The 18,492-nt window shown below is 48.0% G+C and overlaps 1 protein-coding gene across 28 annotated transcripts in view; it reads left to right on the plus strand.

Moving 5' to 3' along the window:
* The window catches only part of NCOR2 (nuclear receptor corepressor 2), a 309,568-nt gene that overhangs the window by 79,523 nt on the left and 211,553 nt on the right, over positions 1 to 18,492 (plus strand). For all 28 annotated transcript variants that reach the window (XM_070762126.1, XM_070762127.1, XM_070762128.1 and 25 more), the window contains exon 7: positions 11,063 to 11,119. In XM_070762126.1, coding sequence (XP_070618227.1) covers positions 11,063 to 11,119 — 57 coding nt within the window. The remainder of the gene's footprint in view (positions 1 to 11,062; positions 11,120 to 18,492) is intronic.

An 18,492-nucleotide genomic window follows, 5' to 3' on the forward strand; every position in this document is an offset into this window, starting at 1 on the left:
ACAGCTACTAGCTAAGCACTTAAGGACTGATTAAGGGGATTGTATAGCCTACAAGGTTGTTTTGGGATGAGTGCTCTTTGCAATACAAAAAGGGTGCTTTGTTTCTTTTGAATTTTGTGATAAAGAACTTTGTTTTTGAATTTTCAAGTGTGTGTGTGTGTCTGAAATTTTTACCCTTGAATTTTTGGGAGACTCATACCATAGAGCCTGGCAGAACAATGATGAGGAAGAAAAGAAGGAAAGGAGGCAGGGAAAGAGTTCGGAATGAGGGAGGGAGGGAGACTGGAATGAGAGCAAGGAAAAAAGCACGGAAAGGAATGAGGGAGTGAGATCTGAATGAATGAAGGGAGGGAGGGAGATTGGAAAGAGGAAAGAAGGAGATGGGGTTGAGGAAAAGAAGGAAGAAGGAAAAGAGTGAGGCAGGCAGGGAGAGATATTGGAAGGAATTTGGAAAGAGAAAGGAAGGAGATGGGAATGAGAAAGAAAGGAAGGAAGGAAGGAAATTGGACTGAGGAAGAAAGGAAACAACAACTTAGCAACTGAGATTTTGAGCTCAATTGTGGTCATAAGTCAAGGATTACGAGGATGCATTTTTGTGGGTCACAGCAACTTTCAGTGTGCTAAATAGGGTTGGTTGGGGTGGGTTTCTGGAGGGACGCCCAGCAGGGATGGAAAGGCTGTTTTGAGTCCTTAATTACTGTATTTTTGGAGGATAACACGCACCTTAGTTTTTGGGGAGAAAAATAGGGAAAGGAAAATGCTTACCAGGTATTCATCTGGCTAGCCTCCGTAGTCTGGTCAGCTTCAGCACATTATTTTATACCCTGGTTAGGGCTTAAAAAAACCCTTATTTGGAGAGAGTAACAATGAAAGAGTTTGCAAGCCAGTAAGAGCTGGGAACATCATTAGCACCTGGAAATAAACATTGGGAGCAAGTAGAGTAATGGAAAAAACCCTGCAAAGACTTGGGACTTGGAAAACATTATTTACAGAGAGAAACAATGAAAGAGCCTGCAAGGTAGGAGCTGGAAGTTCCTTAGCAGCTAGTTAGGGCTGGAGAAAAAAAAGCTATAAGACACACCCAAATTATCAGCCTCTCTTAAGGAGGAAAAAAGTGCATCTTATATTCTGAAAAATATGGTACTTTACTTTTGGAGGGAAGGAGGTGCCAAGATGGATCCCTTCCCCCCCTCCCCCAATCCAGGCAAACAATGGCTGTGTAAAGAGCCTCATCAATTTCCCTGCAAAGGAGGTTGACCTCAAGCGGGATAATTACCTGCAGATGAAAGGTGAAACCTGCAGGATCACCTTTGCCTTCCGGCTGTGCAGCCACTGGCTTTAGCATCCGTCAAGGTATGTTTAAAATTCTGGTTTGCTTATAGCGCAACTTGTGGGAGGAAAGGTTGGTTGCTTTTGCACAGAGAGCTACTTGGAGTGTGGTGCTTCTGCCTCCTGCCATTATTGGGTACATGGGGAGAGCTTTTTGGATGGGGCCCTTGATGCGCTCCGAGCTTGGTGGTTTCCTTATCTAAATAAGATAAGGTCATTGCTTGCTCAATGGGTCATTCTTTGTCAAGTGGACCAGGTGTCCCCACTCGACCACCTTCAATTTCAATGAAACTTTGCACATATATTCCTTATAGTATCATTCATTCATTCATTCATTCATTCATTCATTCATTCATTCATTCATTCATTCATTCAGTTGATTTTTTTTTATGCCACCCCTCTCCTTAGACTCAGGGCAGCTTACAATATTTATTTTATTTATTCAATTTTTATGCCGCTCTTTTCCTTAAACTAAGGGTGGCTTACAACATGTTAGCAATAGCCCTTTTTTAAAACAGAGACAGCCTCTTGCCCCCAACAATCCGGGTCCTCATTTGACCCAACTCGGAAGGATGGAAGGCTGAGTCAACCTTGATCTGGTGCTGAAATTTGAACCGCTGACCTGCAGATCTAGCAGTCAGTGTTAGTGGCCTGCAGTACTGCACTCTACCCACTGCACCACCTCGGCCCTTACATTTTAACCTAAAATTTTGCACACCTCAGTTTTATACCACAAGGAATTTACGTGCAAAGTTTCCTTGAAATTGAAGGTGGTCAAGTGGGGAAGATTCTGAAAATTGGTCCACTTGACAAAGAATGACCCCAATAAGCACTGATGATGTTCCCTGGTTGGGTAATGAAACATCTGCAAGAAAGTCACCAAGCTAAGAGAGCACCAAGGACCCCACAGTCGTCAATGTCTTCTTCGTCCTCCTCTTTCCTGCAATATCCTCCTCCCTTCTAGCCCCTGTTAGGACTCTGTCCATAACGATTGGGTTGGCAATATATATGAACCAACAGTATGTGTTGTAACTGAGCTATGTCTATTTAGCTGACATGTTGAAGACTGCCACAAGAGGGAGCTAGAGCTCATAGCTTATTTCTCTGAGCCACTCTCTTTGTCTACGCTACACACTGTTAGGTTTGCTCTGCATTTTCTCTGCAATCTCTCTGTATTGTAGTCATGTATTACAGCTAAAATGTATTTAGGCTTGGTATATTTGCTGATTACGACAAAGACAACTGGTAAGAAAGACTATGTACTTGGTAATATTTGGATTGTTATTCTGACTTATGCGCATAGTTCCCTCTAAGCTGCGCAGCGCGCTATAGCGCAGAGGTTTTTAACCCCCAGCCCGGGAATTTCAAATTCCAGCGCACAGGACCGATCGCTGCACCGGAATTTGAAATTAAAGGAACTGCCGCTGCTCTGTAAACAACAGTTTGCAGCAACAGTTCCTTCAAGTAAAGGCGGGAAAGAAAGGGGCCAATTATAGGCCCGCTTTCTTCCCCGCCCCTTAAATCCCAGACGTTCTCCGCGTACACACACCCCTCGCAGCCAAATGGTTGTTTAGCTGCTGGCCCGGTAAGGTAAGAAAACCGTTGGGGGTCCCTGGGTCTGGCGGCGCGGTCTGCTGCCAAGCCTTCTAAGCATCCATGGGGTGGGGGTGGGAACAAGGGTGGGGGGTGATGACCGGGGGCCCTGGGCCAGGCCGCCGGCCTACCGCGGCTTCCCCGGCTTGCCACGGCCCGCCCACCGCCGCCCAGACCCGGCCGCCTTTCCGCGCCGCCGTGGCTTCCCCGGCTTCCCGCGGCTTTCCTGGCTTCCTGCGGCTTTCCTGGCTTCCCGCGGCTTTCCTGGCTTGCCACGGCCCGCTGGCCGCTGCCGAGACCCGGCTGCCAGCTTACCACGACTTCCCTGGCTTGCCGCGGCCCGCCCGCGGCCGCCCAGACCCAGCCGGCAGCCTACCGCAGCTTCCCGCGCTTCTGCGGCTTTCCTGGCTTGCCGTGGCCCGCCGCCCGCTGCCGAGACCCGGCTGCCAGCTTACTGCGGCTTCCCTGGCTTGCCGCGGCCCGCCCGTGGCCTCCCAGACCCGGCCGGCAGCCTACCGCGGCTTCCCGCGCCGCCGCGGCTTCTCCGGCTTGCCGCGGCCCGCCCGCCGCCACCCAGAACCAGCCGCCAGCCTACCGCGGTTCCCCCACTGCCCAAGCTCGGCCGCCGCCCTGTCGCAATTCCCCCAACCTTCCCATGGGTACTGCCCGGTGCCTCAGCAGTCTACTTCGTTACGCAAATTGCTCGGGGTGATGGCGGGGCTCTTGCCTCCGAGCCTTTTCACCCCATATCCGACGGCCGCCTTCTCCGGGTCCCAGGGAAAAAGGAAAGTTTCCCAGGAAGCCCCTGTGCTTCTGGCCCCAAAAAACATATTTGTGCGAGTGAGTGGTGTTGCAGGGCAGGAAAAATAAGAAGAGAGTAAGACAGAGAGAAAAAAGAGAGGAAGGAAGAGAGAAAGAAGGAAAGGGAGGGATGGAGAAATAGGAAAGGAGGATGAGAAAGAGGGAAAGAGTGAGATGGATGGAGGGGGGAGGGAGGGAGAGAGAAAGAAGAGAAGGGGGAAAGAGAGGGAGGGAGGAAGAGAGGAAAAGAGACAGAAACAGATCGAAAAGAATGGGAGCAAGAAAGAGAGAAAGAAAATCAAAATCTAGTTTGAAACTAGCTCAACTATTTAAGTGGATTTTAAAGCATAGATTTATTAATAGTTTTGTTTTTGTTTTTGCTGGTTGTTTTAGTTTTAATAGTAATAGATTTTGGTTTTGTTTTATTATTAATTTCAATAAAATAGAAGGGAAATATATATATATATATATATTTCAGCTAAAACATTTTATATATATATATATATATATATATATATATATATATATATTTCAGCTAAAACATTTTATACACACACACACACACACACACACACAAACACACATATATATATATATATTTCAGCTAAAAACATTTTTTATATATTTATATATATATATGCCGCCCAGTCCTGAAGTGACTGCTGCTCAGACACTATAGTTTTCCGCCCACACCGAAAAAAAATTAGAGGGAACACTGCTTATGCGTATAACTTTAGACTGTTTATCTGAATATGTTATTTCTCAAAGTAAACTTTAATTCAAGCTAGTGTATCTGTGTGTGGCTAATCTCAATACAAACATTTTTGTGTGTACACAACCTTGGTAAACAAGGATTAATCTGCTCATATATTAACAACACTGATGATATTCCCTAGTTGGTTCATGAAATGTCTACAAAAAATCAACCTCAGAGCGCTCCAAAGACCTTTCATGTCAACCATGAGCTACAAATACTCTCCTTTATCGATGGGACAGCTTTGCCTAAAACCTGGGGAAGAAAAATAACGTTCCTTTACAGCCCTTCCTGGATAGATGGGAGATCTTGGCTAGTTGGGTCTATGTAAATTAGATCCCTCTGATGCCTCCGAGGGGGACTCCCTACAGCTCTGGCAAGCTGGCTAGTTTTGCCCTTTGTGGTTTCTCTTCCTTCTCACTCCTTTGCCTGAGTGTGTGTGTTTGTGTCAGAATTGCAACCTGCAGACACAATCCTGTAATGCAAGAGCTGGCCACTAGGTGGTTGCCTGGTTGTATAAATACAGTACAGTATTCCCAGGGTAAAGCTCTCCATTTAGACCAGTGGTTCTCAATTATTTTCTGTTAAACCCCCCACCCCTGCCCCCAAGAAGCTTTTTGGACATTTCACACGCCCCAAGTCTCTGCATGAAGAATTGTTTGCAATATTCAACACGTTTTCACTGAAAAAACTCAAGCGACTTATCAGTGTGATTGGGATGCACTGGTTGCCGATTAGTTTCCGGTCACAATTCAAAGTGTTGGTAATAACCTATAAAGCCCTACATGGCACTGGACCAGAATACCTTCGGGACCATCTTCTGCCGCACGAATCCTAGTGACCAGTTAGGTCCCACAGAGTTGGCCTTCTCCGGGTCCTGTCGACAAAACAATACTGTCTGGCGGGCCCCAGGGGAAGAGCCTTCTCTGTGGCAGCCACGGCCCTCTGGAATCAACTCCCCCTAGAAATCAGAACTGCCCCCACCCACCTTGCCTTTCGTAAGCTATTGAAGACCTACCTATGTCATCAGGCATGGGGAAATTAAAATACCCCTGGGCTTATATTGTTGATGTATGGTATGATTGGGTTGCATGGTTTTAATAATGGGTTTTTAGATGTCTTTTAATATATTGGATTTGTTACATTGTTGTTTTTGTTGTGAGCCGCTCCGAATCTCTGGAGAGGGGCAGCATACAAATCTAATAAATAAATAAATAAATAAATAAATAAATAAATAAATAAATAAATAAAATAAATGTAATGTGTTTAAGTGACACCTTAATGTATTTGGCTTCATGCTGTACGCTGCCAACGTTTTTAGACACAGTAAACATATCGGTCTTTCCTCGTAGTTATAGTGAAGCCAAGCGCTGGGGAATTCTGGGAGTTGAAGTCTAAATATCTTCAAGTTGCCAAGGTTGGGAAACACTGTGCTAAACTACTAAACAGTCTTTGTGCATCCCGTTGGGGGGCGGGGCGGGAGGAACACATGAAAGTGCACCCTGTTGTTTACTTCCATTGTTTGCTCTCTCTCTGTCTCTGTGTGTGTGTGCTAAACCCTCCTGTTGTTTTTTCCTTAGAAATTTGTGTAATTGCCGAAAGCTGTTGACTTTGAGCCTGGACTTTTTGTTTCTCAGCCCAAACCCCCTCAAAGTAGGTTGTTGTTCTGGGGAAAATAGGAGGGAAGCATGTTGGTTATGTTCCTCGCCTTTGAGTTATTTGTAAAAATAAACGCAAGGCACAAAACAAACAAACAAAGTGATTGGAAGGAGGTATGTCATGGAACAGGCAAGTGAGGGTTGGCGCTCCCAGCGTTCCTGGTGCGCTGTGCACATAGCTTCATGTCTTTGGCATGCGCGCGCATCTGAGTGAGATTTTGCTTCTGTGCATACTCAGGAAGCAAAATCTCGTAAAGGGACATGTGCCAGAGATTTTGGTGATTTTTTTTGCTTTTGCGCATGTGCAGAAGCAAAAAATTGTTGAAATCTCACGCACATCCCATCATGAGGGTAGTAGTAGTAGTAGTAGTAGTAATAATAATAATAAAAATAATAAAATAATTATTATTATTATAATTATAATTTATTAGATTTGTATGCCGCCCCTCTCCGTAGGCTCGGGTTGGCTCACAACAATAATAAAACAATGTATAACAAATCTAATAATTAAAAGTCACTAAAAGCCCCTTATTAAAAAGCAAAACACACACAAACATATCATGCATAAACTGTATAGGCCAGGGGAGATGTCTCAATTCCCCCATGCCTGGTGGCAGAGGTGGGTTTTAAGGAGTTTATGAAAGGCAAGGAGGGAGGGGGCAATTCTAATCTCCGGGGGGAGCTGGTTCCAGAGGGCCGGGGCCTCCACAGAGAAGGCTCATCCCCTGGGTCCCGCCAAACTACATTGCTTAGTCGACGGGACCCAGAGAAGGCCAACTCTGTGGGACCTAACTGGTCGCTGGGATTCGTGTGGCAGAAGGTGGTCCCGGAGATATTCTGGTCCGATGCCATGAATAATAATAATAATAAATCATTTCATTTGATGTGTTCTATTGGGTGCTGTGCCAAAAGACTTAGCCAGCATTTGAAAGCAATAAACATTGACAAAATCACGATCTGTCAGTTGCAAAAGGCCACTGTACTGGATATGTGTGCATCATACGAAAATACATCACACGGTCCTAGACGCTTGGGAAGTGTTCGACTTCTGATATTGTGTTATGAAATCCAGCATATAAATCTTGTTTAATGTGGATCACTGTTTTTTGTTAAAATAACAACAACAACAATAACAATAACAGAGTTGTTGGCAGGAGACCCTACATTACTCCAGACAAATGGTTATCCATCATCTTCTTAAAAACTTGTGAGTGTTGTAGCATTGACAATTTCTGGAGCTAAGTTGATTAATTGTTCTAACTGTCAGGAATTTTCTCCTTAGTTCTAAATTACTTCTCTCCTTGCTTAGTTTCGCCCATTGCTTCTTGTTCTACCCTCAGGTGCTTTGGAGAATAGCCTGACTCCCTCTTCCTTGTGGCAACCCCTGAGATACTACTATCATGTCTCCCGTGGTCCTTCTCTTCATTATACTAACCATGCCAGTTCCTGCAACTGTTCTTAATATGTTTTAGCCTCCAGTCCCCTAATTCTCTTTGTTGCTTTTCTCTGCACATTTCTAGAGTCTCAAAAATCCCTTTTGCATTGTGGCGAACAAAACTGAATGCAGTATTCCAAGTGTGGCCTTACCAAGGCTTTATAAAGTGGTATTAACACTTCACGGGATCTTGATTCTCTCTCTCTGTTGATGCAGCCTAGAACTGTGTTGGCTTTTTTGGCAGCTGCTGCACATCGCTGGCTCCTATTTTAATGGTTGTCCACTAGGACTCCAAGATCCCTCTCACAGTTACTACTGTTGAGCAAGGTACCACATATATTGTACCTGTGCATTTTATTTTTTTTGCCTAAATGTAGAACCTTACATATGTGGGGTGGACAGCCCCACAAGCCAAGTACGCAGAAGGGGGCTTCACATACTGGAGCCACTGGTTTGTCCAGCACTGGAAATATGAGCGTGTGCCATCTGCACATGCGTGTGATGTCAAATGACATGGCAATTCTATTATTATTTATTATTATTTTATTAGAGTTGAAAGGGACCTTGCAGGTCATCAAGTCCAACCCCCTGCTTGAGCAGGAAATCCTACACCTCCCCAGCCAGATGGCAGTCCAATCTCCTCTTGTAAATGTCCAGAGTTGGGGCGTTCACAACCTCTGCTGGCAGGCCGTTCCACTGGTTAATCGTTCTGCCCACCAGGAAGTTCTTCCTTATTTCTAGGTTGAATCTCTCCTTGGTCAGCTTCCAGCCGTTGTTCCTCATCTGGCCCTTTGGTGCCCTGGACCCCCTTCTCTTTGTGGCAGCCCCTCAAGTACCTGTAGACTGCTATCATGCCCCCCCGGCCCTTCTTTTCTCTAGGCTATCCATGCCCAGTTCCAGCAATCTTTCTTCATAAGTCTTGGTTTCCAGTCCCCTAATCATTTTGGTTGCTCTTTTCTGCACCTTCTCCAGAGTCTCTATGTCTCTTTTGAAGTGTGGTGACCAGAACTGAATGCAGTACTCCAGATGTGGTCTGACCAGGGCGTTTTAGAGTGTTATTAATACCTCTCTAGTCATGGAGTGTACCCCCTTGTTGATGCAGTTTAGGATTGTGTTGGCCTTTTTAGTCGCTGTTGCACATTGCTGGCTCATATTTAGTTGGTTATCCACCAAGACTCGAAGATACCTTTCACGGTCACTTGTGGTGAGTGTGATTTCACCCAGTTTGTAAGTATGTTTTTTTTTTTTTTTACTTAGGTGCAGGATTTTACTTTTCTCTAGGTTGAACTTTATTTTGTTTATTTGTGCCCACTGTACAAGTCTGTTTAGATCTTTCTGTATCCTGAGCCTATCCTCTGGGGTATTGGACAGTCCCGCCAACTTGGTGTCATCTGCAAATTTAATTAATTCCCCCTCTATTCCTTCATCTAGGCATTGATAAATATGTTAAAGAGTACTGGGCCTAGGATTGATCCCTGCGGTACCCCGCTGCCTACCTCTTTCCATGTGGACATAGATCCATTGAGGACTACTCTTTGGGTGCGGTTGGTCAGCCAGTTTTCAATCCATCTTTTTGTGTTACTGTCAATCCCACTCTTCTTTACTTTGCAGAGTAGTAGGTTGTGGTCCACCTTATCTTGATATATTAAATCCACTGCATTTCTCTGGTCAATTGATTAAATGAGGTTGGTTTGGCATGATTTGTTCCTGATGAATCTGTGTTAGCTGGTGGTTATTACATTGTCCATCTCAAGGTGGTGGCAGATCTGTTTCTTGATGATTTTTTCTAGTATTATACCAGGAATAGATGTTAGGCTGATCGGTCTGTAGTTTCCTGGGTCTATTTTTTTGCCTTTTGTAAATAGGGACCACGTCAGCTCGTTTCCAATCATCTGGTAGTTCTCCTGTTATCCTGGTACAGAGGTTCAGCCATGACATCTGCTAGTTCCTTTAGGATTCTGGGATGTAGTCAATCTGGCCCTGGTGATTTGTGCTCATTGAGTTCCAGTAGGTGGTCTCTTACTGTATTTCCAGTTTTGATTTCTGCAGCTGCAGTACAAGTTCGTTGTTTTGCAGTTTCTTTGTGGGTGAAAACAGATGAATTGTGAAAACAGTGAATTGTGAAAACAATTTGCGTGCGTACTTGTTGTTCACCCCTGTATACGGCATCAAAACCGCAGAGATATAGGATGGGATTGCGTCAGGGGGGCGAGGGCGGGAGCCACCCGCAGGTTGCCACTACCTGTTTGCCCGAACCGACTGAATCCCACCTCTCTCTGCTCGTCCAAAATAATATGACAATTTTCCCTTTTCCCTAAAAAGAAAGAAGGCTTAAAATAAATTTATCTCCTCCTTGTAACCCCCCTCCTTTTCCGCCCTTCCAAAATCGTGGGAGAGCATCCTAAGGAAGAAAGCGAAAAGATTGGGGGGGGGGGGGGTTATTTCTGGCAGAGAAATGGAGAAAGAGCCAAAGACCCTTTGGCTAGCCTGAGGAGACAACACCCCCCCCCCAATTCCTTTCTCTTTTCCCCTCGCCCATTAGATGCTCAGGCACTAGGTGGTTCTTCTCCTTTTTCCTTTGGGAGGAAAGGTCTCTGGCTTGGCAAGACATCCAAACCAGGGTCAGAGACTCTCTCTGTGCCTGTGTACTCTGTGTTCACACTGTGTGTATGTGTGTGTGTGAGAGAGAGACAGAAAAACAGACATGGAGACAGACACACATAGAGAGAAAGACAGAAAGAGAGACACAGACAGTGACAGACTGAGTGAGAGAGACAGAGAAAGTGAGAGAGAGAGAGAGAGAGAGAAAGAAAGAAAGAAAGAAAGAAAGAGGAAGGAAGAGTCAGTGAATGAGTGAGAGACATACACAAAGAGCATGAGAGTGAGACAGAAAAAGAAAGAGAGAGAGTGAGAGAGTGAAACAGACAGTGAGAGAAAGAAAAACAGAAAGAGAGACACAGACAGTGACAGAGTGAGAGAAAGAGAAAGAGAAAGTGAGAGAGAAAGAAAGAAAGAAAAAGGAAGGAAGGCTCAGTGAATGAGTGAGAGACATACACAGAGACAGCATGAGAGTGAGAGAGACAGAAAAAGAAAGAGAGAGAGTGAGAGACAGAGAGTGAAACAGACAGTGAGAGTGAGAGACAGAGAGAGAGAGACAGACAGAAAGACGGGAGGGAGGCTGGGAAGTGTGTGCGCATGCACAAGCGTTTTCTCCTCCTCCTTCCTCTTACTCTTTCTCTCTCTCTGTGCTGTTAACTTTTTCTCCAGCCCTGGGGAACGGAGTAGGGCGGAGAAGGAAGTGTGTTTTCATTTGTCATCTCCTGCAAGAAAGAAATCGGAGCTGGGATTTCGGAGCAGGCTGCTGGAATTAGTGTGTGTGTGTACGCGCGTGTGTATGTGTAAGTTAAGCCAGGGGGGCCACTTTTTCTGCAGCCAATTCTCATTTTCTCCTCCCCTCCCCTCTACTTCTGTCTCCATCCTTCCCTTTTGCAGAAAAAGGCAGAAGCTGCTCACCGGATCCTGGAAGGATTGGGACCTCAGGTGGAGTTGGTAAGTGGAGTTTTATTTATTTGTGCAATGTATTTATTTGTGCAATGTATTTATTTGTGCAATTTATATTGCTGCCCAATTCCAATTGGACTCCGGGTGGCTTGCAACAATAATTTATTATTCCCTTTTCCTTTTCCTCTTGCCCCCCCCCCCAAAACCCCCACCCCTTCCTTCTTGTCTTGGGCCAGGGAGGGAATTTTCCTAGGTTGCAATGCCAAGTGTCTCCCTCCTGATTGGCCGCTGAGCCTTTGAAGGGTTTTTGGAGCAGAATTTTGCATGTTGGGACAGAGGGCAGCAGGCAGGAAGCTCAACTCCCCCCCCCCTCTCCCCAGCCACCTCTGTTGATAATCATCTGGCTGGCTGGCTGCCAAAGGAGGAAGCCAAGCTGCCTTGGGTACACACTTCCTCTGGGATCACCTGAGAACACCTTTTCTTGGGAAAAGGGGCTTGCCAATCTGCTGGGCACCTGGGTTTCAGTCAGAGGTGGGCTGCTAAGGTGGAAGGGTGTCGTGTGCTCGCCCCCGGGGCTCTGAGTGCTAGCAGAGTCCAGTGCAATGATGCTACTGCACCTGGGCAGGTTGCAAAATCATGCACGGACACAGGGGCGCCACAAACAATCACACTGTTTGTAGTGTACACAGATTTGCAAAACAATGGATAACGGAATATTCCTGAACTCTGCTTTTATGATTTATCTCCTGTTTAGTGTGAAATTGTGGGAATGCACCAGTGCAGTGTGTGTTATCTCAGCTTGCAGAGCTTGGATTGGTCGAATGAGTTTACCAAAAATGTAAATATTGTAGAATATATGCTGAATAAACTTAAGTATTAATGTATCTTAAATAGAAAACTAACTTTAGGTAGATTTTTTTTTACTCCAAAAGCATTTTATTAAAATAAATTGGATAAAAATGAAATAAAAATCCAATTTAAATTTCGAAAAGAAATTGATTTGTTTTTCTTTTTTTAAAAAATAATCATATATTTTTATCCACCTTGCCACCTGTTTGTCCACTCCTGAGCTTGTCAGGGATCTAAAAGAAAATATAAACAGAAATGATTTCAATCCGCTAAAGTAACTTTTTGCTAGGCCTGATCAAAAAGCTTGCGCGAAGAGCAGCAACTCTTTTCCGTTTGGGGAAAAAAATGCTCCAATTAATGCACACTGTTGTCCACCATTAGATCAATTGAATGTATAGCAATTGACTGGCTGTGTTAGCAGTCCAGGGTCCTTAAGAGTAGGGCTCTCCAACCTTGGTAACTTTATGAATTCTGGCAGTAGAAGTCAGCAGTGCGCTGATGCATGGACGGTGCAGTGTGCAGTCCCAGATGGAAAAAACCATGCAAGGATTATGATGATGATGATGATGATGTATTTATTATACAGTGATCCCTCGAGTTTCGCGATCTCGATCTTTGCGAAACGCTATATCGCGATTTTTCCACCCGATGACGTCACTCCCTTCCTTTCTCATCTTTCTTTCCTTCTCTCTCTTTCTCTATCTCTCCCCCTCTTGCTCTCGAGTGGCAGGTGGCACCCAGGGAAGGTTCCTTCGGCCGCTCAGCAGCTGATCTGCTCGGCAGCGCAGTAGCAGCGAGGAGCCGAAGATGGGGTTTCCCCTTTGCGTGGGCAACGGGGAAACCCCATCTTCGGCTCCTCGCTGCTACTGCGCTGCCGAGCAGATCAGCTGCTGGGCGGCCGAAGGAACCTTCCCTGGGTCTTCAACTCCCAGAATTCCCCGCCGCCCACGCAAAGGGGAAACCCCGATCGTGCACCGAGCGGCGGACAAGCGGCGGACAAGCGGCGGGTGGACAAGCGGCGGGTGGACAAGCGGCGGGTGGACAAGCGGCGGGTGGACAAGCGGCGGGCGGACAAGCGGCGGGCGGACAAGCGGCGGGCGGACAAGCGGCGGGCGGACTAGCGGCGGCCGGACAAGCGGCGGCCGGACAAGGGCGGACAAGCGGCGGCCGGACAAGCGGCGGACAAGTGGCGGCCGGACAAGCGGCGACCAGACAAGCGGCGGCCGGACAAGCGGCGGCCGGACAAGCGGCGGACAAGCGGCGGGCAGAAAAGCGGCGGCCGGAAAAGCGGCGGCCGGAAAAGCGGCGGGCGGACAAGCGGCGGGCGGACAAGCGGCGGGCGGACAAGCGGCGGGCGGAAAAGCGGCGGGCAGGCGGGCAGGCAGACGGCTCTTCTTCCCAGGTGCGGAAGTAAAAACACCATCTGCGCATGCGCGGCGATGGAAAAAGGGGCGCGCATGCGCAGATGGTGTTTTTACTTCCGCACCACTACATTGCGAAAAATCGAGTATCGCGAGGGGTCTTGGAACGTAACCCTCGCGATACTTGAGGGATCACTGTACAGTGAACCCTCGAGTTTCGCGTCCTCAAGCATCGCGAAAGGGCTATTTCGCGAGTTTTCAACCCGGAAGTAAACTCCACCATCTGCGCATGTGTGCCTTTTTTTCTATGGCCACGCATGCATAGATGGTGGAGTTCCCCAGCTGGGAAGCTGGGCGGCTTCCCTGGGTCTTCCCCCTCTTGCCCCGTAAGACCCCAGCGGCGGCGCGAGCAACAGCGTGGGCGGCACGCGCGGGGACACCCCAGCTCCGCTGCCCAGCTGGGGAGCGGAGCCGGGGTTTCTCCAAGCGCGAGCGCGTTGCTGGAGCTGGGGAGCGGATCTGGGGTTTCCCCAAGCGCGCGCCCGTTGCTGGGGCCGTTCCCCAGCTGGGGAGCGGAGCCGGGGTTTCCCCAAGCGCGCGCGCGTTGCTGGGGCCGCTCCCCAGCTGGGGAGCGGATCTGGGGTTTCCCCAAGCGCGCGCGCGTTGCTGGGGCCGCTCCCCAGCTGGGGAGCGGAGCCGGGGTTTCTCCAAGCGCGCGCGCGTTGCTGGGGCTGGGAGCGGATCTGGGGTTTCCCCAAGCGCGCGCGCTTTCTCCAAGCGCGCGCGCGTTGCTGGGGCCGCTCCACAGCTGGGAAGCGGCCCCAGCAACGCGCGCGCGCTTGGAGAAAGCACGCGCGCTTGGGGAAACCCCAGATCCGCTCCCCAGCTGGGGAGCGGCCCCAGCAACGCGCGCGCGCTTGGAGAAACCCCGGCTCTGCTCCCCAGCTGGGGAGCGGCCCCAGCAACGCGCGCGCGCTTGGAGAAACCCCGGCTCTGCTACCCAGCTGGGGAGCGGCCCCAGCAACGCGTGCGCGCTTGGGGAAACCCCGGCTCCGCTCCCCAGCTGGGAAGCGGCCCCAGCAATGCGCACGCGCTTGGGGACACCCCGGCTCCGCTGCCCAGGAAACCCCAGGCGCGAGCAACGGGGTGGGCGGGCGAAGGGCGGGCGGCGGTGGAAGTAAAAACACCATCTGCGCACGCGCAGATGGTGTTTTTACTTCCGCACCGCTACTTCGCGAAAAATCGATCATCGCTTGGGGTCCTGGAACGGAACCCTCGCGATGATCGAGGGTTCACTGTATTTGTATGCCACCCCTCTCCAAAGACTCGTAGGATTATCTTGCACACGAAATTTCGCCGATTTTTGGTGGATTTTTTCTTCCGGAAATTGACAAAATCTTGAGCATGCGAGTGTTCTTGCGCAAGATTTGCCACGCCTATTGCTGGAAGCACACCAGCAGTGCTGGCAATGGGCAGCCGGTCACTGGTTGAAATCCACAAGTCATAAAGTTGTCAAGGTTGGAGACCCCTGCTTAAGAGGACATCAAGAAGCGAAGGAACAACAGCAGTGTTCCTAAGGCAGTGATGGACTACAAGCCGAAACGCTAAATTGCGCTTGCCACTGCGGCTCATAAGTTCTTGCGGGACCAGCGCGATTTTGCTGCTGCACCTGTGGACGTAGCAAAATTGCGCCCATGTTTCGGCAAGGTTTTACCTGCGGCTCCGTGCGCGATTTTGCTACCTCCACAGGTGCAGCAGCAAAATTGCGTTGGTCCTGCAAGAACTTACGAGCCGCGCCGGCGAGCGCAATTTAGCATTCCGGGTTGTAACCACCGCTGTTGTAAGCCATCTATTTTGTCCTCTGAAAACAAAAATCGAAAAAAAAGAAGAGAGGAAAGCCTAGGTCACTTTTCTTTGTTATTTTTCAAGTGATTTCTGGCACATGGAGAAGTTCACTGGAGGTGCAGCTGTGATTAATTTCCATATGATACTTCCGGTTGAGTCTGTCCTAGGGCGACCAAATGTTGGAGGAGAAAAAGCAAATTGCTAGAGAAACCCTCTTGGCCGACAATTCTTGCCTTTTGCGCAATTATCTGCCAATCCTTCGTACCCGCCAGTTATAAAAAATCACAGCTCATCCATCCAATGGACGGCTGATGCATGGACGGTCCACATCTATGCTTTCCCGACACATGCACGCTTGCGCCTGCGTGAGATTCAGCTTCTGCGCATGCAGATAAATTTCATGTGAGGATGCTCGCGTGTACGAGATTTCGCTGATTTCCAGCCCAAATCTTGGGCACCCATCGCAGCAGCATTCATACCCTTAGCATTCAGATAGCGCATTACAGTGCGCAATTCACACTTGGAGGGAAACGGAATGAGGATGCTCGCCTCTAGCCTTCACCACAACGCCAGTCGAGGGTCTACTGACAACTGGTGCTGCTTGTTCTCTTCCGCTGGCTTCTCGCTACACGCAAGGGTGCGCTGGAAGTGGAACGCCATGGAACACCGTTCCACCATCATGGCCGGCCGTGCACGCGAAGATTCGGCTTCTATGCATGTGCAGAAGCCGAATCTCGCCGCCCCACCTATCTGTAATAGTGCCCTCCGTGGGCCCAGAGAACCCAGAGACCGCGGGGCTTGTCCTGCGGGTGCGAGGTGCCTCTGCCGTTGCTGCTGCTGGGACCAGCTGCTGGTGGTGGGGTTGGATCCTGCAAGGTGTAGCGGTGGCTGTCAGTTCCAGCCTGGAGCCGCCAGCAGGAAAAGACGCTCTAGGGCAGGTCTGGTGGGGCGGGCGGCAGCCACCTCTTCGAGCTGCTTCTTGCGCTGGCTCAGCTAAAAGACGCACCTGGCACTCTGCCTGCTTGAGCCGCCCTGCTCCCATTAAGGCTGCGGTGGGGCAGCAGGCGCGGCTCCTGGCAGAGCCAGCGCAAGAAGCAGCTTGGAGAGGTGGCCGCCGCGCGCCATGCCCACCCGCCAGGCCCGCCCTGTAGCCTGTTTTCCTGCTGGTGGTCACCTCTCTGAGCTGCTTCTCGCACTGGCTCAGCTAGGAGACATCTCCTGGCAGCGGCAGAGGCGGCCTGGTCAGTCCCTCCCAGGAGCCACCAGCGGGAAGAAATCCTCCAGGAAGGAGAGCAGCTCATTGGGGTGACTCTGGCAGCCAGGCGAAGTGGGAGCGACATCATCTCCTCGACTAGCTGCTCTCCTTCCGGCAGGAAATTAAACGGATGGGGGCATGTGTTTGCGCGCACAGGGTATCAAAGGTCATGCGCGCACCCCCCGAGCGTTCAGATAGGGCCGCAAATGACTGCCCTTCATTGGCTACATGATAGCAACACCAACTTCCCCTGCGAACATTCCCCGCAAGAGCTACGTGCTTTGTAACTTGACTTTCCGGATAACCCTCATATTCAAATTTTTCCGTACCTTCCCCCCCCCCCCCCTAAAAAGTTCTTTTAGATTAAAAAAAAAAGATAAGAAATCTCTGGCGTGTCCTTACATGAACGGCAGACAGGGGTGGATGGGTTGGGGGATAACAGGGCTGTCCCTGTAGAATTGGAGCCCCCGTGAAGCATCCCAGCTCAGGAAAGCCTTGGATGGCTGACTCATCTGGAAAGAATCCAAAGAGTCATAGCTGCAATGAATGATTAATCGGTCTGAATGTTAATAATGGTGAAGGAGGAGGCTGCAGAAATTTGTCTTATGGTCCACGTTGGCTAGACAGGAACTTGGGATATGTTCAGTTCTGAAGAAAAGCAGGCTCGTGGGAAACGTGAGAGCCTTTTCCCAGATAAGAGGCTAGGAAAGATGAGTGGAAATTATTTTCTATAGCCACCGAAACAGATCAGAAAGAATGGGTGTAAGTAGTGGCTTCCTAGATTTCATTTAGAGATAGGGAGAAACTGCCCGGATCTACCACTGGAAAGGCCGTCTTACTGTATTTCCCTGGAAATAAGACTGGGTCTTATATGATTTTTTTTGCTCCAAAAGACACATTAGGTCTTATTTTCAGGGAAATATGGTACTAAATGCATCCAGCTGGCTGGCTGACAACATTATCTGGGGCTTATTTTTTGGGGTAGGGGTAGGGCTTATATTACAAGGCCATAAAAATTTGGCTTTGCTTTCAGGCTTGGGGCCGATGAGCTATACCATCCAGCTCCAGCCATGGTTAGGAATGATTTATTCTTGGGGTTTTAAATTGTTATTATATTGTTTTTAAATGTTGTACACTGCCCAGAGCCTGAAAAAACTAAAAACTAAATTAATATTTATTTTATTTATTTTATTTTATTTTATTTTATTTTATATTATTTTTTTTTTTATTTTTTTATTTTTTTATTTTATTTTATTATTTTATTTATTTTATTTATATGCTGCTGACTCCAAAAAGGACTCAGAAAAGCTAACAATAATTCTAAATACAATGACAGTAAAAATCTAGCAATAAAATCAGCAATACAATAAAAACAATAATATCCTACAAAAACTTTTCATACTTGCAGTCAATCCTAGTTCCAGGCCTGTTGGAAAAGCTAGGTCTTAACAGCTTTCCAGAAGACTGGTAGGGTGGAGATAGTGCGGATCGCTGGAGGCAGTTGATTCCACAGGGTCAGAGCAACCACAGAGAATGCTGTTCCCCGAGGTCCCAGCAACCGACATGGTTTGGCGGACGGGACCTAGAGAAGGCCGACTCTGGGCCCTTACTGGCTGTAGTGAGGTATGGGGGAGGAGGCAGTACCATAAATAGTCTGGCCCTGAGCCATTTAGGGCTTTAACAGTGACAACCAACAACTTGAATTGCGTCCAGAGACCGACTAGCAACCGATGCAACTCGCGTAAGGTTGGAGTAAGACAGGCATATCATGTTAAATTAAATCCTGGAAAATAATCTAGGGCTTATTTTCTGATTGGGTCTTATTTTGAGGAAAACATGATATTGAGGTTGTGGCTTTTCTTTGGAGGCTTCTCTTTCTTTTTTTAAAAAAAATAAATTTTATTAATTTTTAATAATGACAGATACGCACTGCGTAGAAGACTCCCACCACCCAACATCATTCATTCAGACCCCTCCACCAAAATGAGGGTAGACTTTTTAATATTATTTTAAGCCAAGAACATTACCATATTTACAAATTATAGAGTGATTCCAGTTTATTCTTTATACATTGGTCCTGAATTCTACTAACCCTAAAACCTCTAACCCTG

This window comes from Erythrolamprus reginae, chromosome 10 (assembly GCF_031021105.1).
Source record: "Erythrolamprus reginae isolate rEryReg1 chromosome 10, rEryReg1.hap1, whole genome shotgun sequence".
NCBI lineage: Eukaryota > Metazoa > Chordata > Lepidosauria > Squamata > Dipsadidae > Erythrolamprus > Erythrolamprus reginae.